The 25866-nt window shown below is 49.6% G+C and overlaps 10 protein-coding genes across 10 annotated transcripts; 7 read left to right on the top strand and 3 right to left on the bottom strand.

Moving 5' to 3' along the window:
- Window positions 1-1729: 1729 nt before the first annotated feature.
- Window positions 1730-4128, top strand: STEHIDRAFT_101102 (MFS general substrate transporter). Its single transcript, XM_007307048.1, has 11 exons — window positions 1730-2046; window positions 2108-2241; window positions 2300-2365; window positions 2417-2589; window positions 2656-2769; window positions 2833-3070; window positions 3139-3225; window positions 3284-3371; window positions 3448-3607; window positions 3682-3799; window positions 3864-4128. The coding sequence occupies exons 1-11, from the start codon at window positions 1781-1783 to the stop codon at window positions 3971-3973; spliced, it is 1554 nt and encodes a 517-aa protein (XP_007307110.1). The 5' UTR covers window positions 1730-1780; the 3' UTR covers window positions 3974-4128.
- Window positions 4129-4612: 484 nt separating this feature from the next.
- Window positions 4613-5488, top strand: STEHIDRAFT_123565 (uncharacterized protein). The gene is made up of 4 exons (XM_007307049.1): window positions 4613-4863; window positions 4948-5011; window positions 5066-5230; window positions 5288-5488. The coding sequence occupies exons 1-4, from the start codon at window positions 4649-4651 to the stop codon at window positions 5354-5356; spliced, it is 513 nt and encodes a 170-aa protein (XP_007307111.1). The 5' UTR covers window positions 4613-4648; the 3' UTR covers window positions 5357-5488.
- A 41-nt stretch (window positions 5489-5529) lies between these two features.
- Window positions 5530-6905, bottom strand: STEHIDRAFT_159626 (uncharacterized protein; the record flags this gene model as incomplete). The annotated part of the gene is made up of 3 exons (XM_007307050.1): window positions 5530-6436; window positions 6493-6626; window positions 6855-6905. 3 exons carry the CDS (start codon window positions 6903-6905, stop codon window positions 5530-5532), a joined length of 1092 nt encoding a protein of 363 aa, XP_007307112.1.
- A 255-nt stretch (window positions 6906-7160) lies between these two features.
- STEHIDRAFT_62556 (uncharacterized protein) lies at window positions 7161-7692 on the top strand (the record flags this gene model as incomplete). Its single annotated transcript, XM_007306756.1, has 3 exons — window positions 7161-7294; window positions 7354-7397; window positions 7454-7692. 3 exons carry the CDS (start codon window positions 7161-7163, stop codon window positions 7690-7692), a joined length of 417 nt encoding a protein of 138 aa, XP_007306818.1.
- A 943-nt stretch (window positions 7693-8635) lies between these two features.
- On the bottom strand, window positions 8636-10491 carry STEHIDRAFT_123567 (uncharacterized protein). The gene is given in 5 exon segments (XM_007307051.1): window positions 8636-9745; window positions 9807-9966; window positions 10026-10127; window positions 10144-10332; window positions 10429-10491. 1 exon segment carries the CDS (start codon window positions 9734-9736, stop codon window positions 8903-8905), a length of 834 nt encoding a protein of 277 aa, XP_007307113.1. The 5' UTR covers window positions 9737-9745; window positions 9807-9966; window positions 10026-10127; window positions 10144-10332; window positions 10429-10491; the 3' UTR covers window positions 8636-8902.
- Window positions 10492-11484: 993 nt separating this feature from the next.
- STEHIDRAFT_61743 (MFS general substrate transporter) lies at window positions 11485-13568 on the top strand (the record flags this gene model as incomplete). The annotated part of the gene is made up of 12 exons (XM_007306683.1): window positions 11485-11547; window positions 11609-11669; window positions 11730-11854; window positions 11915-12019; window positions 12068-12176; window positions 12233-12297; window positions 12367-12445; window positions 12497-12650; window positions 12718-12938; window positions 12993-13134; window positions 13204-13235; window positions 13303-13568. The coding sequence occupies 12 exons, from the start codon at window positions 11485-11487 to the stop codon at window positions 13566-13568; spliced, it is 1422 nt and encodes a 473-aa protein (XP_007306745.1).
- Window positions 13569-15753: 2185 nt separating this feature from the next.
- STEHIDRAFT_170439 (uncharacterized protein) lies at window positions 15754-18060 on the top strand (the record flags this gene model as incomplete). The annotated part of the gene is made up of 16 exons (XM_007307052.1): window positions 15754-15821; window positions 15894-15975; window positions 16035-16048; window positions 16109-16207; window positions 16270-16279; window positions 16336-16353; window positions 16411-16436; window positions 16507-16532; window positions 16592-16626; window positions 17036-17136; window positions 17216-17262; window positions 17325-17337; window positions 17392-17419; window positions 17480-17540; window positions 17595-17619; window positions 17685-18060. 16 exons carry the CDS (start codon window positions 15754-15756, stop codon window positions 17908-17910), a joined length of 879 nt encoding a protein of 292 aa, XP_007307114.1. The 3' UTR covers window positions 17911-18060.
- Window positions 18061-19399: 1339 nt separating this feature from the next.
- On the top strand, window positions 19400-20591 carry STEHIDRAFT_133082 (uncharacterized protein; the record flags this gene model as incomplete). The annotated part of the gene is made up of 4 exons (XM_007307053.1): window positions 19400-19602; window positions 19779-19877; window positions 19933-20002; window positions 20064-20591. The coding sequence occupies 4 exons, from the start codon at window positions 19400-19402 to the stop codon at window positions 20589-20591; spliced, it is 900 nt and encodes a 299-aa protein (XP_007307115.1).
- Window positions 20592-21638: 1047 nt separating this feature from the next.
- On the top strand, window positions 21639-23055 carry STEHIDRAFT_123569 (uncharacterized protein). The gene is made up of 4 exons (XM_007307054.1): window positions 21639-22085; window positions 22161-22256; window positions 22322-22330; window positions 22572-23055. The coding sequence occupies exons 1-4, from the start codon at window positions 21682-21684 to the stop codon at window positions 22861-22863; spliced, it is 801 nt and encodes a 266-aa protein (XP_007307116.1). The 5' UTR covers window positions 21639-21681; the 3' UTR covers window positions 22864-23055.
- Window positions 23056-23183: 128 nt separating this feature from the next.
- STEHIDRAFT_133084 (alpha amylase) lies at window positions 23184-25758 on the bottom strand (the record flags this gene model as incomplete). Its single annotated transcript, XM_007307055.1, has 12 exons — window positions 23184-23438; window positions 23496-23657; window positions 23721-23835; window positions 23950-24171; window positions 24235-24490; window positions 24541-24590; window positions 24655-24758; window positions 24832-24986; window positions 25055-25184; window positions 25243-25276; window positions 25338-25430; window positions 25526-25758. The coding sequence occupies 12 exons, from the start codon at window positions 25756-25758 to the stop codon at window positions 23184-23186; spliced, it is 1809 nt and encodes a 602-aa protein (XP_007307117.1).
- Window positions 25759-25866: the final 108 nt, after the last annotated feature.

Below are 25866 nucleotides of genomic sequence, written 5' to 3' on the forward strand. Positions count from 1 at the left end.
TCGGGAGCCGATGGCAAGTCGACGGTACGTTATCACGACTCGGGGACAGGTCTCTCCAAAGCAAAAGTGCGGTCACAGTGAGAACTTACAAGAGTGTGGCCCAACGTTGCTGGGGGATAAGCATGGTGATGTCACGGAATGCTGGGACTCGGGGATCCACGAACTCTGTGGCACTGCAGTCCTAATGATGGATGCAGGCTTGGCAGTCCCAAAACAACAAGCATGGCAATGACTACCCTCGGTAAGAGCGATAGAGTTTTCCCCGACAGTTCTCGCGAGATGACTGCCTGGTGATTCTGTCGATCTTTTGGCTACGAGTGTCGTTTACTGCTTAACCGTCGGTAGCAAGGTCATGAAAATGAGAATGGAGACGCTCCAAGGCGTCCTATGCAGCAAAAGTCGTGTATCAGAGCGTGAAAAACTCTAGGGGACTAGACGGAGTGGGATATGAAGCTTGGAGGGACGAGCGGTCATTGTGGCGCGAGCGCCCAAGAAATTTTCTGGCGCTCGGGGAATGCCGGGCTGTCCTTGAATGGGAACGGAGCTTTCTCAGCTTGCTGCGAACCACGCACCTCTTCCTGTCTTTCTCCATGCTTCCCGATGGCTACTCGTGTCTAACAAGTTTTGAGCCAACGTTTGCTCCCATGCGAAGTTTACGGTGGCATCAGATAACCACACCTTTGTTCGTCCTCGGCTGGGCACTGATCTCGACGTTGTCAGATACTCTTTGTTTCTCCGTGAGAGTTCGAACTTCGTTTTCGTATGGCCAGGAATGCCCTATAACTTACGATATCTCTGGACCTACCGGCACACAGCTGTAGCAATGGAAGATACGCTATAGCCGAGGACTAATACCAAGCCAGAATCATCTCTTGGGCTGCTAAGAGACCACCGGAGATGCTCTACTGGGGCTCGTTTACTGACTGTTGTGCTCGTCTTTGGTTTACTCAATCGATACGCGGTCGCACGCGGAGCGCGAGCTCGCTCTCCGATACAGGGTGGGAACGCTACACTTCCTCACGATGTTCTCATCGATGCACAGGGTGATGACAGTGCGCGATGGCGATGGGCATCTTTCACCCTGGTCACTACTGATTACTAGCGGCTCAGTGGGAAGAAGTCTGTATCTACGCAGCGCATGGGCAAGTCTCTTTGCATTATCAACGGGATAAGACAGTGACATAGCCCTCGGAGATGGGTGGCGCGTTAGCGAAAGGTCCTCACGACCCCGCTCATTCCTTCGTTAACGTGGGCGGCGCCTGGAGCCGCCATGTCTGAAACGCAAAATCTTGAGCTTTAACGTCGATGAGACCCTGATCGGGAGAAACAGCCTCAGCTTCTCATGCTCTGGCTGATACATCTTCCAAGATTACTGTGTGTCCTGCCGATGCATTTCGGGCCAAGCCTCACATACAGTTCTCTGTTCTATGTTGGTCGAATCAAGCCTTTCTCGACTCGACAACTTCTCTCCGTAGGCCGATGAAGCTACGTATGTACCCTTATTTCGGAACAGCCACCGCTATCTCCACCTATCCATAATTCGGGTACCCATGCTAACGGTCTTCGTCCATTTACCGCAGCAGTCCAATCGAAAACGAGGCCAGCTCGGCGAACCGTGCATTCAGGAAAAAAGCGTCCCTGTCCCTACCTTCTCCATTCACGAACAGATTCTGTCATCACTCCATCCCTAGAGTGACCCCACCTCGCTCTTTCCCCCCTCACCCTCTCTAGATTTCTGACCTATCTCGAACTGCCCGCTCCTTTCTCTATCTTTCAACGCATGACGATCACTATTATGGACACAGGCAGTACACGTCCCTCGTCTCTTACAACTACCCGTGACCCGGAAAAAGGCATAGACGGATATGTCTCTCCCTCATCCGCGTCCGCGAACGAAAAAACACGGCCATCTTCAGTTTCTTCGTCACACTCTCAACCACTTACCGTCACTTGGGACGGACCCAACGATCCGGAGAACCCAAGAAACTGGACGACGCGTAGGAGATGGGTAGTGACTATGGTTGTTAGCCTGTTCACGTTCATAAGGTTTGTGCTCGCTCTCTCTATATTTGGTGCTTGCAATGCTTATTGAGGGTAAACCTCGCAGTCCGGTCGCTTCTTCCATACCTTCCCCATCACTTCCGGCGATCTCGAATGACCTTCATCTTCCCGTGGGGTCCATCTTGCAAAACATGTCCCTCTCGATATTCATCTTAGCGTATGCACTCGGGCCTCTTGTATGTGAGTATTTTCAGGCGCATTGTGTGCGAGATGAATCAATGCTTAACAGAACTTCTAGGGGGTCCACTCAGCGAATTATTTGGACGCCTTCCCATCCTGCAGTCATCAAACATCTTCTTCCTTAGTAAGCAACGACATATACTTCTTCATGCAGGTCTGACTCATACTCTATCAGTCTTCAATACAGCGTGTGCTTTTGCCAAGACTCCCACTCAGCTTCTTATTTTCCGATTTCTGGCAGGTCTTGGTGGTGCTGCCCCTCAGTCTGTTGGCGGTGCCGTGGTGGGAGATCTCTGGGCTCCCGATGAACGCGGGAGCGCCATGAGCATATATTCTCTTGCACCCCTCGTCAGTCTTTTTCTTGGGCGAAATCTTGTACCGTGTGCTGAACCGTCTTCTCCCGACCCGTATCAGGTCGGCCCTGCCACTGGACCCCTTGTGGGCGGATGGATTGCGGAGAAAAGCGAATGGCAATGGGTGTTCTGGAGCGTTAGTATAGCCGACGCACTTCTCCAAGTTGCAGGTTTTGTAAGTCCATCGCCTTATCACGGAGTTTCTTCCTTCTTAAAACTTTTTTCTTTGTTCCATCAGGTCTTCATACGTGAAACGTACGCAGGTCAGATTCTGAGGCGCCGCGCTGCCAAGTTACGGAAAGAAAAGAACGACCCTCGTATTCGATGTGAGTTCGAGACTCCAGATCGTCACTGGAGTCGTGTACTCGCCCGCGGCATGATCAAACCGTGGTACTTCCTCGCCACCGAGCCTATCGTGCAGGTCCTTGCACTTTACATGGCAGTTCTCTATGGCTTGCTTTACTTGACTTTGACCGGTGAGTGTCATCTAGTACCGCTATCGTCGTTCTTCATGACCTTCCACTGATACTCGTGTATCTGCCAGCATTTGTCGAATTATTCACGGTCGAATATGGACAGAGCGACGGTATAGCTGGCCTGCACTACTTGTCTATTGCTCTTGGCTCCACTGGTTTGTTCATTCCACACTCCTATCCATTCTCCATCAAGTTACCCTTCTTCCGTACCAGTCGGCGGCCAAGTTGGCGCTCGTGTCCTCAACAAGGTCTATGCAAAGCTGAAGGCCAAGAACGGAGGTGTCGGCACACCCGAAATGCGGTCAGTCATGATCCTCTTGGCCTTCCCTTCATCCTTACTCCACACTAAAACTTCTTCACTTCGCCGCGTCTGTCAGGCTTCCCCTCCTCATGGTGACGGCGACCACACTGCCCGTTGGCCTTCTCATCTATGGTTGGACAGCGCAAGCACACACGCACTGGATCTTCCCCGACCTTGGCGTGTTTATCTTTTCCATCGGAATCGGAGGTAACTGGACATGCATCCAGACGTATCTCGTAAGTGTCTCTCCCGCAGTCTCCCACACAGACAGTTTTCATCTCATTGTCTTGGTTGTGCACTTCGTGTACAGGTCGACAGTTACGCCGTTTACGCCGCGAGCGCCATCGCGGGTGTTACTTCGTTCCGTGCCCTTGCTGGATTTGGTTTCCCGCTGTTCGCGGATAAGATCTATGGACAGCTTGGAAACGGTAAGCTTTTTTTACTTCACAATTCGCTTCTCCTATCGTTATACTGTGCTGACGTTGTCCTCAGGTTGGGGCAACACGATCCTCGCCCTCGTCTGTCTCGTAATCGGATGCCCAGCACCGTTTGTGTTCTACAAGTACGGTCCTGCACTCCGAGCCAGGGGACAAGGGGCGTAAGGTAGGGTGACGGAATAGACGCCACTGGCTTTCGGGAGTCCTCATTTTTGCACTGTTCTATCTTCACAATCGGGACTGTATCGTGTTGGGCCACACATTATAGAGTGGCCCCTATGTGTTTTTTCCTTCATTTTCTGCCACAATGTAGCCTCCATCTCCGTTATCTGCCAATGTTACGGTAATCTTAGTAGGTTCAACCTTCTCAGAGACTTACGTTTCTACAGTAACCTGCTATGGAATGAGTCGACGACGCATAGTGATGGGGCAGCTCACGAGGTCCTCTGCTAGATCACCTTTAACGAGGTGGCAGCGGGTGTTGCCGGTGTGGCGTTAGGAGCGAGTCCGACGTGGCCACACTGAGCATGTTTGGTCATAGCGTTCATCATTCCTTAGTACTGTTGGATTCGGTGCTCATTTGTCTTCCTCTCGGCCATGAAGGACAGCAGTGGCCGCCGCCGAACCCGACTACTGTTCAGACGACTAGCCGCGACAACTCACAGTACGCAACACAATAGCACATCACTCGCCCGCAACTTTGCCCGTCAGCATAAATAGTATCCCATACGGTGGCTGCTTCCCTCATCATCCATATTTTCACTCATCTTGTCTCTCGTCCTCACCAAGCCTCTCATTTATCTTTTTTTTCGCCGCTCATTCCTTCCTTGCTTGCGCACAATGGTTACCGTGCTGCCAACGCGATTCAACTTCGTGTGCTTTGCAGTACTCCTGGCTGGGCTGGTATCCAACCAGGCTGTCGGCCTAAGTTTAAGCAAGACGAGGTATCGTCGTGCGGCTGAGACTGTCCCAGGATGTACCACCGGCAACACTACTACTCCGTTCGTTCAAGGGGACACATGCGAGGGTATTGCTGAAGCTTACAATGTCACTCTGTAAGTCCCGACCTCTGAATCCTGTGTCTAAATGGATTTCCTTCGTTCTCAATGTGACCTTTCGGGTGGCTGATGTCTGCACAGATTTGAGGTCTTTATAAACGCAAACCTCTCTGGAAAGAACTGTGATGCCCTCAACATTGGTGATGTATGTCGCCAGCTGCTTTGAAGAGAATGTCGCTGAATTCTGTTTATCCACTAGACTATGTGCATCCAAGCGAATGACCAGCCAAGATGCATACTGGGATATCTTACCGAGGACAATGTTACATGCGACGAGATCATACAATCCAATCACATCCCCGATATCAGCACCTTCATCGCCAACAACGGGCTTGATAGCAACTGCACGTTGCGCGCAAATGAGGTAAGAACTTCTTCCTTGGGTGCTGAAAACGAAACATCGAGCTCATATTCCCATCAGACTGTTTGCGTGGACAACGCAGTAATTCCCTACATTATCACTGGACTCAATATCACGGAGGATGCTTGACGTCGCAGACGTGCGATATCATGTTGCCTTGATGGTAGATGACAGAAGACGATGATGCTGCTCGCAGTTCGTTTCGTATGATATCTGTGATACCAGAATATAGTACCCACTACTGGTGGTGGTTACACATGAGTTATTGTTTATCGTTCGTCGGAACTATGAGTGAGCTTTACCTAGTAGCATGGTGCCCCCTTGAGCTTCTGTACAGACTTCGCTACCAAGGACCTCGCTGCCTCAACACCATCCGGCCCACCTCTACCTTCGATAATGGCAAGCAACCCCGCATACAGTGCGTACCATAGAATCTTCGTCTTCTGCCTCGGAAAGACCACGAGAGGTCCCCCGTAGCCCTCAATAATAGCGTCATTTCGCTCCATCAGCGTCGCCTCCATCATAGGATCTCCCCACAAACCATGTTCCCAGCCGATGAAGGCGATAATCTCTGAGTCCTGCTCTGTATCCTCAAATGGGATCTCCACCAGTATCGCATCCTCGTCATCCGTAAACGAGACGAGCGATGGGACTTCGACATCGTCAAACAGGAAGAAACCGATTGCACGAGAAAGGCACTGGCGAAGCTCGACCATGGGCAATGATAAACCCAGCTTATCCTGGTGACTCTCGACGTGTGACAAGAGATCTTCGAGGAGGAGTGTGAACGCCTCTTGCCAGCTCCAGGCCCTGTCCTTCTCCCGGGCAGGCGTGCCGAACCAATCGTTCTGCACCTGGTGGAGTTGATGTAGATACGACCCTAGCCTGAGGTCAAGCTTGAGGGCTTGAGCTTGCGTCACAGATCGACGCGCTTGTGATAGCGTGACGAGTGTTGAAGAAGAGGCCGTTGCGGACGGTAGTGAAAGAAGGATGTACAAGTATGGGATGACGGATTTCGAGGTATCGAGGGCTAAGTACATCGGCACCGGCAGGGGTGACGGATTCTGAGCATGAAGAAGGTCGAGCATAGCTTTTTGTGCTAAAAGTGTGTTTCGCGAGTATGTGGATCGGGAGTTGGCCTCTGGCACTGTGGCCCTCAAGAGGTACCTGCTCTCGCCACAGCGAAGAGAGATAGTTGCGGAGGTTTGGCTGTGTGGCGCCATGAGTATATATCGCGACATGAAGCAATAAGTATATGTCCTCACGTTCTCAAAGATATTATATTCTCAAAGGAGGATATCGGCTCAGGTGGTTGAACATGTTGGTCCAGTGTGTCCTGCAGTTCTTGAAGGGAGAGATCGATGGCGATCGACATGATACTACGGGATAGGCCGTCAAACTAGACACATCCATTGGATTCGAGTGAGAGTTTGATTAGGATGAGAGTATAAGACTCTTACGTCTGGTAGAACGAATGCTGGGAAAATACCTAGGCAGTAGCAACGTACATACGAGTAGAAGAAGGAAAGGTACTGTGCGCCCGGATGGCTTTGTGATCTTATCTTATCTCTTGCATTCTCACGACTCTAAAGCACTGTGATCTTATCTCACCTGGACACAGACGCACGCGTTCTTCCGGGCCGTCCAAGTTCAAGTCCTTCGTCTCGACCTTCACCATCGTGGTAACCAACAGCTCGCCAGGTAGGGTGTGCAGCTCTGTTGATTTATATTCGGTCAGTGGTTCAATCAGAAGACTATACTCTTAGATATCTGCGAGCTTCGAAGCAAGCTTTTCTAAATCTGAAACTGTCTCAGGCTCGACACCGTCATGGTACCCAATTCGCAGACATACCCTTTTCAATCTTCCACAGCGGTCGCAGGGAGTTCCTTCCCTTTTCAGGCATCCTTCTCCGATATGGCTTTCCCAGGACATATGTACTCCTCCCAGTCGCTGTCCGATCAGAACATGGACCCGAATTCTCCGGAACTGTTCAAGGCAAACATACGACTTGTTCAAGAGCAGTTGAACCATGTTCGTAATCTAGCGAGAGAATCCTTGGACGGGATGTATGTGGTCATTTCTGTACTTCCATGGCCAACGATCTATCTGACGTCCTATCCTTTAGCGAAAGAGCTTACCTTCCCCAGATAAGTCCTGCGCAGACAGCAGGTACGTGCTTTTATCTCTCCTCCACATCAGTGCTACATTCAGAAGTCACGTTACAGCCAACATCGCGAATCTCAAGCAAGCCCTTTTCACCCTGAACGAGCTCCTGCGATCTACTGGCGTTGGTGGATTGCCTGTGCTTACCCCTACAGCTACCGCAGCACCTCCAGAGGATCAACTCGCCGATCAGACGAACAAGACGATCAACTTGGTCTTCAACCGTCAGAGCAAGAATCAAGAGGCTGCTGCAGACGTTGCCCATATTCTCGCTGCACCAGAGCAGGCCTTCCGTCGATGAAGACGAGTTATAGCCAAAGTTTGTAACTTACGACACCCTATTGTACTTATATGCCCGTAACCCGCTTTGTATTGTTCTCGAACCGTCTAGCTCCTTATTCACCTATGGAAGTGTCTCTTCTTCTTTGTGTCAAAATGGATACCGACCCCGACCCCGCACTCGTATTCAAGCCTCCCAACATTTCAGTCTACTTTGACTATTGTACAAAATGTGATTGAAACCTCGCTACAGCTCTGACATCAGGATAGCTGGCCAGTAAGTACTGAGGAAGCGTGTCGCGAGATAGCGCCGCCGCTCTTCCGCCTTCATTCCCAAACTCTGTCCATCCCATCGTAACTCGTCCACCACGCCTTATATACCCGGCCTCATCTCTAGCACGCAGCATCCCTGCAAACGTCGTCAGATAGGGACGATCTTCTCCGCCACAATCGCCCAGAACAATTTCGCGGAGGTTCGATGGATGGACGTCCGTCCACTGTTATGCTCACCCTTGGGTACGCGTGGAACGGCACTGTTGGCGAAAACAAATTGGTCTTCGATCTCGAAATCGGGGTCGGCGAGTCGGTACAGTAGAAGACGGACAACGTTTTGACTGAGTCAAGATCGCTCCCTACTTCCCAATCTACGTCGAGAAGTAGGGCTTGTCTCGCTGCTGGGAGGCTGGTTCCTTGGTTGCCTATGTTGTAATGATGTTATGGTTGGGCAAGATTGCGAGATAAGTATGGCGGCACACTGTGCGCTGAGGACACTAGCGCGATATTATCCTAACCCTAGCATTCAACTCACGACTCATGCATGGCAGCGCAAGTTGAACAAAACGTTTCGGCCTCGCTTATCCCCTAGTCCGCGGTCGGACTTCTCCTCGTTGATCGCTAGAGATATCTAGGGAACTCTCGTAACGCGTCGATACATGGTATGCACGCATTACCCAGTGCTTCATTCACGATGCATACACTTGAATCTGCGTACACCAGAGTTGGTATCCCGACGCCCGCACAGTAATATACAAAATAAACACTCAAGAATCCACTCTGTACGAGCGCGAAATAAGTCCACTGAGGCCAAAACTAAGAAGCTCATGTGCTGTACACGAAACTCGGATCGGAGAGGCAGAAGGACGAGAAAAAGCCTAAAGTGATAAAAGACTAAATATACGGGAAAAGATGCGAGAAATAATAGGATTGTATGAAGCTGCTAAAAACTGCTCTCGTCATAACTTCGCTTTCATCTTCCTCCAATGCTTCAATACGCTCAACAAACTAATGCACCCAACTTGCAATACCTCGTCACCCCTCTCCCAGTCCAACAAGTCTGCGTAAAAACCATTCAGCTCAATATCCCTGTGATGGTGACTCTCGTCCTCCTTTTTCTTTGTGAAGACTGTACCCTCAACGCTTCCCCTGAATACGTTCGCGGTGTGGTCGAAAGTCGCAGTGGGTAGGACGTACATCGACGCCCGGAAAGAAGGCGAGTTAGCGATGGCATCGGAGATGAGAGCGTGGGTTGTGGTTGGAGGACCATTGGAAGGCGGGTGTTGTGGAGAGGGATAGACCATATCGAGGGCCGTTGCAGCACCGCAGAGAATGCGACCGACCGACGAGCAGTTTGTGAACCAGGCGTTGCGAAGACCTAACATAACGTCGGGACGCTTTGTTATGAAGCCTCTCGCTAGTCTGTTGCACAACGCCTGTGTGATGCCGCCGGAGGAAAACTCTGGTAAGATGCATACAAGCCCGAGATGGAGAACTGGATGAGAAAGCGAAGGGATGTCGAGGAGGACGCCGGAAAGAAAGGCGATCACGCGGTCAGAGTTGGAAGGATCATAAGCGACGGTGATAAGCTTGTCGTCTAACCCGTCGTAGATAAGGCATTGGTATTGAGGTAGAAGTTTGGGAGAGGAAAGACCGAGAGATAGTGCAGCGACATGGCGGAGCTGGTCCACAAATAACTCGATCTTGCGACGAGACCAGTGAAGCCCGGGGCGCTCGTAGTAGGCTATGGTATAACGCGGTTTGGTGGAAATAACTTCTGTCTGAGAAGACATCGGTGGTACCTGAGACGCACAAGCGGTAAGCAGCTCTTCAATGTGAGTGACAAAAATATGTTATGCATACGGTGTGTAAACTCTCGGTATAGAGAGAGAGAGAGGGCGTCGCGTCGAACAGCCCCCAAGGAATTCGTGAGAAGTATGGCTCGCTGGTGCTCATGTGCAGCTGGATAGGTGTTCTCTCTCTTGAGAGCCAGGCATGCATCTGAGAAGTATCACCATTGCAGCTATTTGTATCAAAAACGGGGATCAACACGATACAGGCTAGGGGATGACACCACAATACCTTATACGGGGCTATTAGCCGGAAGAGGACGGTGTATGAAGAGTGGTTCGAGTATCTCATTTCGTCCTGTACTCGAAGACGGTTCTAGGGGTACAGACAATTTATTGATAAATTCTCTTTGATGGTAGACAACTTGGGGTACTCATGTTTTTCGTGCAGGAGTGTTGCACCTCACTAAGAAAACCCAGTCGATAGAGTACTAATCATCGCCCATGAAGTCCAAAAAACACAGTCGTTTCATCGGGTATGCAATGTACCGCAGTGAAACAGCGTCGTCCCAGGTTGCATCAGCTTCTCGTCCTGAGGACTGGCCGACTCGAGCGTGTACAGCGCATGGGACGAATTGATGTAGTTCTGATGAGGCTTACGCTCAACAGCAAAGGTTTCCGTTGAACACACGCACCTTTTCATCCAGAAAACGCTCTCAGGCTGAAGCGGCTAAGCAGTGCATCAACTTCCTGAGCTTCTGATATCCCGCTCTGTTCAGTGAGCTCTGCGCGCTGAGAGCAATCACGGGGCCACTTACAATGAGTTGAGACTGTAGTTCAGTTCAGAAGCGGGTTTAGGACGTCCATGTAGCCATGCTCACGAATATTTCAGTTCCGCATCACCTAGAACTGTTGTGGTATCAACAAGACGATACGAGTGAGCCAAATTCGAGCGAAGTAGCTGAACTTTAAGCTCCATGATTTTCCCTCGGCGCCGGAAGAATCCGAAGCTCCGATTGAACCTGCACGAGTAACTCACAATTCGACCCTCGTTGTCAACTCGTTATACTTCAAATGTACACCACTCCATATTTCTCTTCATCATCTCTCTCTAGCCTCCTTCCCGCCTCTTTCCGCCACCACTAATCGTAGTCTTTTCGTACAGCTTGGCTTGGTGATGATGCATGGACTATCTATTCAGTAACATCACTGTTACTGAACCCTGTCGATTGATATCTATTTCACCCGTCAAGGGGAGTATTGGGGCCCCTTGACATGGGCTTTACGGGCTTCTACTTCCGGGTGCGCCATGTGCGCCACATCTATATCTGTCGCTTTTCTCAAGATATTGTATACGAATGAAATTGGTTGAGCTCTCAGCTCTGTAGAAAGTTGGCGTTGTTCGGCCCGGCTTCTCGTCACTTTATGTCGTAGAGGTTGACCATATCAACCGCCTCGCGATGCATCGTCAGTACTATGAGAAGCAGTCCGAGGAACAAAATGACTGGACTTCTGAAAATGGCAGTTATCGCGATCACTGGCGCCTACGGGCTGCTGTTGTCCGAGACTTCCTTGATCAACCGTTCTCCGATGATCTTTTCATAGGTTATTTATCTACTTCGCACTGTGGGACGATTCTCAGGACCTGCATTTCGAGGCGCCGGTCAGACGTCTCTAATCTTCTGGGTGTTGTCTCGAACAGATTGCGTTTCCTAGCCCTGTTCACCCTCTGCCACCGATTTTCGAGAACGATGGACGCTGGAGCAATAGAATACAAGTTGTACAAAACACGCTTTGCCGGTCTCTTTGGCATCGTACGTCTATTCCTTGTCTTTTTCCATCCATCATAGTAGCTGATGACCCTGGTCTTGGTAGTTTGTCCTGTCGCTTACATCGCAGATGGCTTGGTCATGGCTGGGCCCCATCGCTAATGATGGTATGTGTCTCAACTTGAACATGTCTCTCTGAGGTCTTAGGTTGAATCATACTTGTATAGTATCTCAAGACTTTGGGTTCACGCTAGACCAAATCAATTGGTTGAGCAACATCATAGCCTGGCTGCACATTCCCTTCACCGTCGCTGTCCCGATGATGGTTCAAAGATATGGAATCCGACGCTGTGTGAGTCTTATTGAATTTTATTTCATTACTTCGACTTACTGGTTCTTTCATCCCGGGAAGTGCGATGTTGGGGCATTGGGACTTCTTTTTTCAGCGTGGCTTCGATATGCTGGAACAAAAACATCTTCTAAGCAAGGATCCTATGCGCTTCTTATCATTGGACAGGTATGATTATTTGCATCATTAGTGACTTTCTCACTGACTACAGGGCAGACTATCTCTGCGGTACCACAAACGATCTATCAGGTATTGGGTACGAAATACTCGGAAACCTGGTTCGACAGCGGCGGAAGGACCATGTCAACCGCCATCCTCAGCCTAGGTGATACCATCCCATCTTCATACCCTCTCATATGGTGCTCATCTTGGTTGTTTCAGCAAACCCCCTTTCTGGTGTACTAGGACAGCTTCTCTCCCCGATAGCTAAGGATCCGCGAACATCAGTACGTGGCCCTATGCTCTTTGAATGTTATCCCGGGTCAAACTGATGTATGTACTCTGAACTTTTGTAGATAATGATATTGACTATCATATCCACGGTCGCCTCTCCTCTGGCCCTCGCCGTTGGTAACAGCCCACCTACACCTCCAAGTATGCCGCTCTCCACTGCGACTGCAAATAATCACTGACCTTCGACTACAGCTTATGCGGCTTCCGTGTCTCAGCAATCTAACGAATCTATATTCTCATTTGCTCGCTCCTTGGTCAAACACGACCCATCAAGGACTTCCATGTCCATCAGCGAACGGAGAGACTTTCTCAGCTTGCTGCTCATATTCGGAGCCTTTGTCGGCGTGTACGTACCTCTTTACTATCCATCTCCTTTACTCTGTGGACTCATACAGTGTTGGCGGGAAACATAGTACCAACACATTTTCAATTCTGTCCAATCAGTTTCTTGCGCCGGTCGGATACTCTTCGCTCATATCCGGCGCTTTAGGAGCCACTCTTTTAGGGTCTGGAATTATTGCCTCACTTGCATCCGCCCCTCTATACGACCGTATCTTCACCCGCCATCTTGGTCTTTCCATCCAAATTTCTTGTCCACTTGTAGCTGGCGCTTGGATTGGGCTCATCTTCGCCGGTATGTCAGTGTTTGCTATGCCATTCGGCGAGTGAACTGACAGTGGTACGCAAGTGAAACCTCATAACATAGGGGCTTTGTTTCCTTTGATGGCCGTCATTGGCTCCATATCTGTCACGCTGTTGCCGATAACTCTCGAGCTCGCAGTAGAGCTAACGAGGAACGCTGAAAGTTCAAGCGCCTTCTTGTGGCTTTTGTGAGTATGCGCCTTGCTGCCTGCGCACGTTCATCAGCTCATGTTGTCCTCGCGCATCTCCGTGTTTAGTGGGAATTTGTTTACATGTATCTTCATTCTTGGTGCGTATAAGCAGATTCTACGCAGTCGTAAAATCATGGGCTTACAGGCAATCTGTCAATTCCACAGTTGAATCCGCGCTTCGAGCTCCAACATCAACCATGCCACCTCTCAACATGAAGCATGCTCTGATCTTCCAAGCTGCAGTCGTCGCCAGCGTCGTCCCATTCTCAATTTTCTTTAAAGGGAAACAGGCTCGAAGGGAGAGGGACGAGGCGGAGGCTAAGAAAGCTGTGTTAGCGCTGGCTATCGTGGGGATGGAGGTAGAGCAGAAAGAACATGAGAACGAAGCAGGTAACGCTGCTACCCCTGAAGACAAGGAGGCTTTGCCTTGAAACATTTAGATCATGTACTTTCGTGGTTACTCTTTCGATGTCGGTGAACCAGCGCCACCATTGCTTACTGAATAGAATGATATGAAGCATCGAGGCCTTCTACACTGTGTATACCACATGGAGAGCAGTCAATATACTCACACTCACCCGGCTCCGCCAAAGTTTGACCAGAGCGATCATTGTGCCGTAGGGCCGACGAGACTTCGAGGCTCCAACTTCAGCGCTCAGCCCGGGGCTAATTAATTTACATGGTAAGATCCATCACTCATTGAAATAGAACGGAAAACAATCAACCGCTTCAGCCGTGACGATCAAGGCTATTCCGTATTTCGCGCGTCCAAACGGAGAATGCTGACTTACCTATGTTGAGGACCCGGCTCAACTTACGCAAAACAATCAGATATCGCTCCAATAATTAGAGCAGAAAGACCAGGTGCCCGTGTCTCTCCTTACACCGGTGTTAGCGTTGGGCTGAGGTATCTGTCCCGAGAGCCGCGGGGAGCAGGAACTGAGGTGACTGACGAAGGAAGTGGGCAGAGAGCCTGAGAGGGCGACAAAAAAACTCGGAGGACGTCAGCACAGGTCTCAAGGCGTAAATGTCTTATTTTATCAATATTAGGCTGTGGAAACGCAGTCAACAATAATTCTAACGACAAGGGGTTGTACTGTCTGTAGCTTCAAGGACAGAACGAGTCGCCGGTGTCGTTCACGCTCGGGCTGGTTCGGAAAATGCCGGCTCAGCCCGAGAAAACCTTCTGACTGCCAGCTCGTTGTCAGTCTGACTCGCATTTCCAGTCATCAGGCGTTCCCCTGAGGTTGTATCGATTTATTATTGTTTATAGGTTATGTGGTTTAGGTCTTCTGCTTGCCCTTTGTCTCTTCTACTCCATTATCAGTGCCTGAGCACCTTGATTCTTGAACGCCTGTCGCGTTGCCAGCCAAACTTGGACTCAGAATCGAGGAGCAGTGAACTGCTACGTTTCTTTTCAACTTTCCGGCGTTCTAAAATCTCCCGTCGCTATCTCTGTGATGATTCACCCTACGATTGGAGACGGCTCAAAAAGACCGTTGAACAGAGCCATCATCCACGGGCCACTGCCTGGTGGAATCTTGCCAGTGATCATCGCTCGGTGTAACACTACTCTCGGGTGAGTTATTCTCAGAACATTTCTGATGGGTGCTTATAATGCCGTTAATGTTAGAGAAACTGGCAATACAACCGTCTTTCATCAACATTGTAAGTAGGTTCTACTTTCCCCGACCTTCTCACGTTGCACCGCCGAGCTCTGATACGACTCAGAGGCTGGTCGGCCCGTCACAACGGCACTAGCTCTTTGCATAGCGCCGGATCCAGTTTTCTGTACGAGCAGAAATAAGAACAATACTATTCTGCACGCTCCGAACTCGTTCGGACAAAGGCAATACTTATGTGTTCTGTGGCGGTAGAATTTAATGGTGATTCGGTAGAGGATCCTGTGTTGTGTTGTTACTCGCGGTACGTGTCCTCTTCTCTGTCCTCGGTTCTTGCTCTGTTATACTCTGGGTCGAGATACGATAGGAACGCACCGCTCAATTCATGGACAATAATCCCACAAAAGGTCAGTTCGTCCCCCTTTTGCCCGCTGAAACCCATCATCATCAGAATCTGATACGTTTGAACTTGCGTAACAGTGAATGACAATGAGGGCGATCAGCTATTTTCTATCAATGCTTCTTCATCTACTGTACTTCAAGATCAAGACTCGTGAGCCTGCCACATGTGGCGATTGAGGCGCCAGCTTGACTGTAGTATTTCCCGGTCGATATAAACACCAGGTGACGTATCTATTTATCGACAAAGAAGCTGATGTTGTGAACTGTTGAGATTTGAACGCGCGAAATCAACTCTCTGCATCAGTGACAGAATCGTTCTCCGCGTTCATACTCTCGCTGAGCCACTCTATTAGACGGATATTTTGCCAGCAGTACCGGCGCGAAGCAACGTCGTGTCTCCGTGGAGCTTAGACAAAGCTCAAATCACGTCGGGTGAGCCTGGCAGCAGTAGAGAGAATCTCACGCAATCCCACGACTGTTGTATATGCTCAACGTCTCGCATCGGTATAAGTAAACAACGAGGACAGATCGATACTCCGTTACCTCACCGGCGCAACCACACATCCAGAGTGATTACGAGAAATCGGTGACCATGCCCTCCCTCATTCCACTCAATGACACGTTGGGTGCCAGTTTCATCGGGGTCGTTTTCTCGAGCGTGTATGCGGTTTTATGTCGATTTACACGATAACTAAAGGAGCACTCACGGAATGATAACTCCCCGATTTCCAGGGTATTCGGCATAACATGTCTCCAAGCCTATATGTACTACACTCAACACTGTGGACGTGACAACCTAAGGCTCAAAATAATGGTAAGAGCCATTCATATCTCAACTTTCACAGTACTGACCAAAAGGTGCTTTTTTTACAGGTCGGTTCCCTCCTGTGAGTTGTGCTGCCAATCTCTCTGCAGTATCGCTTCTCAACGCAGGATGGCATATCTAGCGCGCTGGATACACTACATCTTGCTTTTATTTGTGTGTTCATGTACCACTATACCGTAACGAACTTCGGGGACTATAAGGTCCTACTATTTGCCCACTGGTAAGCCATACCGTTCGATTCGATTCTGGAGGATGGTGTACCTTATCCTTTACCTGTTTCAGGAGTGTTCTGGTATGTTCCGCACCAAACAATCCTCGGGGGTGTATGTCTAACATCGTTTAATCTAGGTACAAGTACCCTTAGCGGTGAGCTCATCGTAATACTGTCCTTGTACTCCTAATCCCATACTAAATATGATCCAGCATCTACTGAGCGTGATTATTCAGCTGTGAGTACTCATTTTCGTTGAGTCTCTCTTCAAGTCGCAGTCTTTCTCAATCCTAGACCGATTGTTTCAGATTCTTTGCCTGGAGAATATACCATAGTATGTATTCTACACTTCTGCCTTTATCTGCCTCTGATTTCCTGTGGATTATGATTCAGTTAGTAAGAAACGTCTCTGGATCCCCTGTGCCATCGTATGTACGCTTTTACTACCTCGTGCCTCTGTTAATGATCATATACTTTCTCTTGAAGTTCGCTTTCTCCATAGCCCAGCTGCGTGAGTTGTTCCCTTCCATGTTGTCAGTTTAATTCTCAGAAAACTTTTCATTGCAGCGTGTTCAATAAGTGAGCCTATCGAACCATGCCTCATGTTAAAACACTTAGCAATTCTCGATGGTCCTAGTGTATGCCATCAGGGCGTCAGTGGTTTCTTTGTAATGTCCGTACTTTTTTCGAACATGACGCTCAACGCACTTTCTTGGTCGCAGGTTTCAACTCAAGTTATTCACCAATGCTGGACAAATCGAAGTAGATTCCTGTCTTCAACTCCCTCTTCGCATCATGCCCAAATAAAGGTTCTCTGACCGTGACACTTCTCAATAGGCATGGTCCACAAGTGCCTTATCCCTCAATGCTGCCTGTGACGTACTTATTGCGGGATCAATGATGTTCTACTTACGAAGGAGCAAGACCCTATTCTCAAGGTTCGTTATATACATGTATATCGAGTTAATGATATCCTAAATGTAGATGGCTACTGCTGTATCTCTATCCCTACTATAGGACGAACCAGGTTATCACTCGCCTCATCACATACGCCTTGAATACTTGTAGGTTCTGCGCGGGTACGCCTTCGGGGTCGAGTACTGAACCGATATTTCGCATTCTTTAGGTCTTCTTACAACGTGTGTATGCTTGATCAACCCTCCCTTTCATGCATCCTGATTACCCGTTCGCAGCGTGTGTGGCATCGCATGTTTAATCACGGTAATTCCATGACGCTCATCTGGGGGGTACAGTATATAACACCGTCTTTCTTTTGAACAGTATATCGTCGCAGCAAGTGACTCTCTGGCCTTTATACCTTTCTTTTTCATGCTCCCTCGCGGTATGTGCTATCCTCTCGATAACCTGCGTCACTATGCTCACTAGTCTACTCCAGTGTATACTTGCTCCTTCATCTCAACGTTCGTCAACTGCACATGCGTACTCTTCTATACACCTCTGTCCTGACAGATTCGTCACGGTCTAGGTTAAATACTCGCGGTAACATACGGCAAGACCTTATACCTAGTAGCGGGCTGATCACACTCTCCCATCTTGGAGACAGCCGCACCTTGGCGCACAGTTCGGACAATAGTCAGGGAGCAATGCACAGGAGTGACGCAGCTTGGTCGGACGACATGAGACTCGGACACTCCGATTACTCGGGAGTGATGGACATCGATGGCGTCAAGAAGGCAGGTGGGACTGTATGAGACCGAAGTATGCTCTGCGAGTGTACCATAAGCCACGGACACATGGTTGCCTACGGGCTTGTTTGTGCACCTATTTGGACCACAATCTGTTGGGTCTTTGTTTTGTTGTGACTGATTGTACCAATACTCCTTCGCTTTTTCCCTTCTCTTTCCAACTTTACTTTTCTCTCTTCTGGCCTGAACCGTTGTAGGGATGCCTGGTTTGCGCTGGTCGACATGACCGGGGATGTGATAATGTTGATACCATTGAGCTTGAAGTCTAAGCATTGAACAAATAGTCGGTTTATCGGTCTAACTTCCTCTCGGAGAGGACTTGAAAAAAATGTATGAGTCAAAATGCACACATACGTTGTTTGGTCTTGCGGGAAGAAACAGCTAAATGGGAGAAAGAACAAAGAGGTACCGAGGATCGACGAACTTCGAAGTGGCCCTGGAAGGAACGAGAAAGGTGTCGACGAAATAGGCACGGTTGCCGCCAACACTTGGCCAACGCCGTGGCTCCTAGTCTCCCACAGGCAGACCTTGGTGTTGAAGATAGGGCGTTCAACGTGTCAAGGTCTGCTACGGAACGCGCCCCCGAGACCGTAGGTCGACCTTCGAGAACCAATATCGGTGTTAACGCCGCAAAATGAAATTCGGCAGGAGATGCCGGCTGTAGCGGTTACACCAGTTCTGTCGACTCTTGTCCTCAGATAAAGCTTATTTATGACCGAGGATGATCATGTATCACTGTCATCTAAGATTTCTGAGAGATTTTTTAGCTACCAAACAATACAATACTTGTTGTGGGCTGCACAATCTCCAGATTCTCCCATTTCACTGGTGCCCGTTGAAGACACCCTGCATAGAAAGGTTCTATAAGCAATTAGGCCATAGTAGAAACACTCATAGCCTTTTTCCTCCCCAACAATCAGGCAGAGGAAGCCTGAAAAGAAATATAGATATATATTTGAGTGCCATATCAGGAACACGAGAGAGCGAAAATCAAATTGGGTTGGTGGGACGCGCGCTGATTGGTTTGCCCGCCTCCACATGGCGAAAACGTGGCTCGTAACGCCGAACCTCGACCTACGGTATCAACCCCTCCGACAGTACAAGACTAGTGGCTCCTCGATGATGACATTGTCCCAGAAAGGAAACCGGTGCTATATTGATTTCGTTACGGGGGCTGTGGGTTCAGTACTTTTCTTTCTGCTGCCGCCATCATCCACAGTACGTCTTTCATTCGCGTGTCTATAACATGCATTTCTTTCTCATATACTGACACAATTGTGGCGCGATCTAGGACGTATTACTATTCGCGACGTTGACCTGATCTTTACACCCTCTTCCGTCGCGTGTTGCGATCGTCCCTAATCCTCCTTTGCCGCCTCACGGTCTCCACCCTCAAACTCTTCGACAACGCCTCTCTTCACTAGACCTAACCGGTACTGCACGCCATCTTTCTCTTACCGCACATCCCCCGTGACATCTTTTCCACAGACGAAGTATGTCTGCCGCCGAACCTGCCAACGCTCCCGCCAGCGCATCCCAGTTGCCCGCTGGTATCACCGATCCCAACTATAAGCCTCTTCCGGGTCGTCTCGGAAATCTTACGGTCCCCCAGCAACATGCTCTCGATACCCTCAAGAAAGAGTTGGAGGCGGAGGGCAAGTTTGTGCCGGAGAGGATGGACGATGCTTACCTTCTAAGGTGTGTAATGGTCACGGTCTCTTATCATCGCGTCAGGTCGACTTGCATGGATCAATTCCAGATTTGTTCATTTTATTCTTTTATGTTGATTGCGCATACGATTCCATTCTGCTATCTATGTTATGATGGGCGGTTTGAACGTCGAGCCTCGGGTCTGACTTGTGTTCTATTTTTAGGTTCCTCCGTGCACGAAAATTCGACCTACCAAAAGCCAAGGCCATGCTCCTTGCTGCCGAACAGTGGAGGAAAGACTTTGGTGTAGATGATATCACCAGGTGCGTTCTCCATCTTTTTGGATGGACTGCTACCGAGGTACTAATCCATCCACAGCAACTTTGACTTCAAGGAGAAAGAGGAGGTCGACAAGTATTACCCCCAATACTATCACAAGATGGACAAGGTTTGTTTCTCGCTCTTTGTGTTTCTCTTTGCCTTGCCCAGTCTAATCGCTGCACCCTCAGGATGGCCGCCCGATCTACATCGAACGTCTCGGAAAGCTCGACATCAAGGCCCTTTATGCGCTCACCACCCAAGAACGTCAACTCCAACGCCTCGTCTTCGAATACGAGAAATTCCTCACCGAGCGTCTGCCCGCCTGCTCCGCTGCCATCGGCCACCCCGTCGAAACCTCCTGCACGATCCTAGACCTCTACAACGTCTCCATGTCGAACTTCTACCGTGTCAAGGACTACGTCATGCAGGCCTCCAGCATCGGCCAGGAGCGCTACCCGGAGACGATGGGCAAGTTCTACATCATCAATGCACCGTGGGCGTTCAGCGCGGTCTGGGCCGTGATCAAGCCGTGGTTGGACGAGGTGACGGTGGCGAAGATCGATATCTTGGGCAGCGGGTACAAGGACAAGTTGTTGGCACAGATCCCGAAGGAGAACCTGCCTGTGGAATTTGGGGGTACTTGCCAGTGCCCTGGTGGGTGCAGTTTGAGCGATGCTGGACCGTGGTCAGAGTCGAAGGGTGCGCCGGCGGCTTGAGGTGGACGGATAGAGATGAATTGGTTTGGATTGTAGTATGTGGTTAGGAAGGATGAATAAAGCCGACGTCGAATAATATCTCGCACAATACATACGTATATACATTTGGTCCCTGGATTTTCACAATTCTCTTTTGATTGACTTGACAATCCTCTGGAGCCGAGCTATAGCAACTCGTTGATACTCGAAAACAGTGTCTCTCCACGGGGTATCCTCTCGATATACCCGGTGGATTGAACCTGATTATGGGTTGTGGTGTTGGCGGTCCTGTTGCCCTACTCAAGGCGGGTAGAGGAATACCATTAATGTTGCAGATCCGACGAGGAAGTAGCAGGCGCCACAATTACAGTGGCCCTACCGGGAGATCCCGGTTATGCCAAAACTTTCGATGTCCGGACTCCGGATATAAATTCTCCTGGTTACTGTTCGATCTACGACCTTGTTATTTCGAGCGTCGGCCATGCCTTGTACTCGCCATTCAGAGAGAACGACGGGAAGCAGCGATGATGGTAAGTATTCCGGATTGCCAGCAACGACTCCACGTGGCGCCCATGTGGCGTCAAAGCGGAAGCAAATTAAGCTTCAAAACCTACCACGTCATCGAACTTGTTCGGTACACCGTGATGGATTTTGACACTCACGAATATCCTGGTCTCTTTATCTTCGACGCGCTGCCATATCAAATTGGCAAAGTTTCCGTACCGACTCCCTACGAAAGCGTGGCTTCTCGGATGTTGTAGGAGGGCATGCCTGAGCGTGTTGTACCCATGATGTCATGAAGACTGCAACCCCAAGGTCAGAGAAGCACTTTTTCAGCTTTGAGCGTACTTTCTTCTTGTTCGTCTCATGACCTACGCCGGGATGTCCATCTTCACCTAATAATTACTTTTGCCAACATCGATAGCACTCCTGAGTCCTCTCAGTTGAAGCAGATCCTTACTATTATAAAGCTGCTGCGTCCAAACGCGATTTCAGCCGGAATTCCGACGCTTCCCCGCGTTATAGAAAGCCAGCAACTCTTCCCAGCTGATTCCTGTGATCCCACCACTAGCACACCGAGCTTCTCATCGCTGTGTTCTTCGTGACCGTCATGTCATCGCCAGGCCATCGCCCATCTGTTAAACATGTCGCCTCACTACCGCCCTCTGCCTACGCACCTCGTCCATCGGTCATAGCACAGCGAATGGACAGCAGTGGTCGAATCTATCCACATTCCATGGCCAGAGCTGCTTCTGGGGGTACTTCGATTGGGCCATCCAACCTGTCGAGACCTGACGGACCTTCACGTACGACGAGTGTCCAAACGCAGTACATGAACATGCTCCTAGCTCTTGACGCCGTCCCTCGAGGACACAATATGATGGCCAGCTTCTTCACTTGGATCTTACTTGCCGGCTTCGTCATTCTCCCGGGAACGTTCAATAGTCTGGAACAAATACAGGCCGGAAACAGTGTTGAGAATCTGGCGCTGCATGCGGTTCAAAATATTCCACTGTGTGTTATCTTCTTTCTCTACGAGGCCGTTGAACGCTGTAGCTTGATGTCTATATTGATGCTTGAGATTTCCAGGTTCGTCATTGCGTATGTTTGCTGTGCGACCGGGGCGATCGGTATGATCTGGTTGTGGTGGAGGTGGAGTGCGAATTATGTGTGGCTTCTGCAAAGGCGAGTACTTCGTGCTTCTATCAAGCCATCTCTCCACGCTGAGCACAGTTGTTCGAATCGTGTAGGATCTTTCTGTGCGTACGTTTCCTTGTGGTATCGATCCAAGTTGGATTAGCTGCTGGTCGTATTGTTGCATTTGTACGCTTTGAAACGTACAGGGGTATGAATACTGCGATGTCGCCTATCTAGGCTGTAACCAGATAGTGGCTTCTACTGAAAAACAACAATGAAGCGAGATCCCTTCCCTTCAACTCTACGTCCTCTCGTCTTTCTTCCTCAACTTCATCGCTCGAAACTCATCGCACCCTCTCCTAGTCCTGGCCTTCTCAACGGCCTAGCCGGCATCCTCACAACAATCGCCAGTGTCTACGGCGCTCAATCTGGCCGCTTCACCGCTACAAGCGAGACCACCATCGTCGTCACAGGCGTCACCACTCTCGCCAACGGCATCCTCGTCGCGTTCTATAGCCTCTGGAAACTTCGAATTGTGAAGAGGCGGCATGATAAAGAGATCGGAAAGGAGAAGGCGGAGCTGCATGGTGAAGGAATAGTGGAGGAGATGAAGAGGAAGGCGAGGCAGCCTGAGCCGGAGGTGAGGATGTTTTGATTGACCTGGAGTAACATGGATGGTATGTGTAGGAGGAGAAGTCTGGAATGAAATACCTTGCTGCTTTGGACGGCTTGGACGAGGAATGTAGATAATGTATGGATTATCCGTTATGGACGGCCTCGACTGTATACCTATCAGCACCGTGATGTAAACATAACCACGATTTCACGAACGCCATGCCTATTGACGCGTTTCAGCTTGCTCGAGCAGGAACAGATTCTTCATAGGGAATGATGTCTACGTTCAATACAGATTTGGTCTTACAAGATCTACGTATTGTACAGGTGCAGAGGTGAAGAGAGACAGAATACAAGATGCTACTTGATGAATACTAGCCCTTCGTACCCCTTCAACTTGATTTCTTCTTCCGCCGTGGTGTTCACGCTACCAGGGTAATTGCCCAAGATCGTACTGGCACCTACCATCTTCTCCGCGCCGGCATCCTTCAACTTGAACGTAGCCTCGTCCGTGCTGAAGTTCAAGACCACAAGGACAGTCTTCTCCTCGAACGTCCGCGTATAGACGAACAATTGCTCGTGGTCGGGAAGATATAGTTTGAACTCTCCGTAAACCTTTCGAACTGTTAATCACAATAATTGCAGGAAATCAGATGGTCAGAGAGTGCTCACCAATATATCGTTCGCCTTTCGCACTCGCAGAGCTTCCTTCCAGAAGTTGCGCACGCTGCCCGGATCAGAGAGTTGGGCCTCAACGTTCCATTCCGGATAGTCATCGTTCACGCGCATCCACGGTGTTCCAGTGGTGAATCCACCATGCTTCGACGCATTCCACTGACAATCGCGAACATAAGCATTTGGCAATAGATATTAAGAGTGAAAATGGTATGACAGTACCTGAATGGGTGTACGAGCATTGTCCCTCGCTTTGCGTTGACAGCCATATTTCACGTCGGACATGTCGACCTCTTTACCGTTATCACCCGCCTCTTTCTTCCTCTCAGCGAGTACACTGGCTGGAAAGTTAACAAATCTCGTCTATGGCTTACCTGGAAAAGCCGCGTCTCGTCCACCCGTGTTGAACGGTGCCACAGGGTCATGATGCAATGAAGATCAAACGACGCACCGATTCCAGTAATTCTGAGTCTGGATGTCCTTGTATTCTTCGATGGGCCACTCGAGTGGAACGTTCTTCGTCCCGATCTCTTCACCCTGATAAACGTACAATGTACCCGAGAGCGTAGTCTGCATCACCGCGAGGAGTTTGGCCGATGTGGCGCGCCACTCGTCGGAATCATTTGCGTATCGCGAGACGGAGCGAGGTTGGTCGTGATTCTCAATAAACACTCTGAATGTACGAGCAACGAGCTGAGCATGAGTTCGCACGTATGCGATAAGAATGACGACTTACGAATTCCAAAAGCCCTGGTCCCTTTGAAGTGTCTGCCAACGGTTGACGATAGTCTTCATTTTGGGCAGCTTCCATGGACTCCAGACGAGCGTCGAGGAACCAGGTTCATGGTCAGGACCTTCATCCGCTTGGTCTATTTCGACGATCTCGAAGGAGAAAACCATATTAAGCTCTTTGTTGGCCGGGAGGACGAAGTCGGCAAGACCTGAGGGGTCATAGGTGAAGGGTGCTTCGCCGACAGTTATGATGTCGTATTCTGGAAGGCTGGGTGAGTACAAGTAAAAGACCATGCGACGGAGGACGTACGTGAAAGAACACGAGTGTTCATTTCGCGGATATATTCGTGGACTTTGGGGCTAAGGAACAGGGCGCGTGAGAACTGGAGGGCGTCGTCAACACTGGGCAAAATATGAAGCTTACCCGTTGGCGTACATCTTGCTGGCCAGTTGGTATGTCTGGGTGGGGTCTGCGATGGGTACGTCCGTAAGACCGGGAACCTTTGAGATTAGGTTTATCACGTCCATCTACGGTCGCCAAAACGCAGTGAGTATTCGTCTATAAGTGTGAATTTAAGGACGACGAAAGAATAGACCATACACGGAAACCATCGCATCCTCGCTTCAGCCAGAAGTGCATGAGGTCAAACACAGCATCGCAAACTTCTGGATTGTCCCAATTGAGGTCCGGTTGCTTGTCGAGGAAAAGATGAAGGAAGTATTCGTCTGTGGCCTCGTCATATTCCCAGGCTGATCCTGTTTAGCCAGTGTCAAAACCAGAGTCGGCCACACGCAACGATGTTCCGAACATGAAGACAGCCTACCTTCGAAGATAGACTTCCAGTTATTAGGAGGCTGACGATTCCCCGAAGCGTCATACTTCGGAGGACGCCAGATGTACCAATCTCGCTTCGGGTTCGATTTGCTAGACTTGGATTGTACGAACCATTCGTGCTATACGAAGACATGAGTAAGTACACCGGTACAAATGGTCTCGAGTGGCTAGACCTACCTCATCCGACGTGTGATTCACGACTAAGTCCATCCTATACAAGGATAAACCAGTTAGAAATTTCTCGTAGCGTAATGAAACAGTCTCCAACATACATCAGCTTCATGCCACGATCGTGAACGCCTTTTATGAGCCTATCCCAATCATCAAGCGTTCCGTAGCGAGGATCTATGCTACGATAATCCGCACTACACAAAGAGAGTCAAAGACCCAGAAAGCATCAGCTCCATGAACTCTTTACCAACAAGCTATAGAACGATAAGAGACTGGGAATTGTACGCACATGTCATACCCCATGTCTGCCAATGGCGATTTGTAGATTGGCGATAACCAAAGCACGGTGACTCCCAGGTCCTTCAAGTAGTCCAACTTCGAGTATATTCCGTTCAAATCACCCAGTCCATCACCGTTCGAGTCAAGGAACGACGTAGGATAGATCTGATAGACAACAGCCTCCTTCCACCATGCCTTCTGTGCCACTATGGCTGAGGACGCTGCTTGGGTGTCGAGTGACATGATGGCTAGACGAGAGGTGGAGAGGGTGAGAGTCTGTCGGAGTGAGCATTTATATATGTTCTCTGCTATCGATCGTCGATCTCAGCGTATGTAAATGGATGCACGCCA

Source organism: Stereum hirsutum, assembly GCF_000264905.1.
Source record: "Stereum hirsutum FP-91666 SS1 unplaced genomic scaffold STEHIscaffold_12, whole genome shotgun sequence".
Taxonomy (NCBI): Eukaryota; Fungi; Basidiomycota; class Agaricomycetes; order Russulales; family Stereaceae; genus Stereum; species Stereum hirsutum.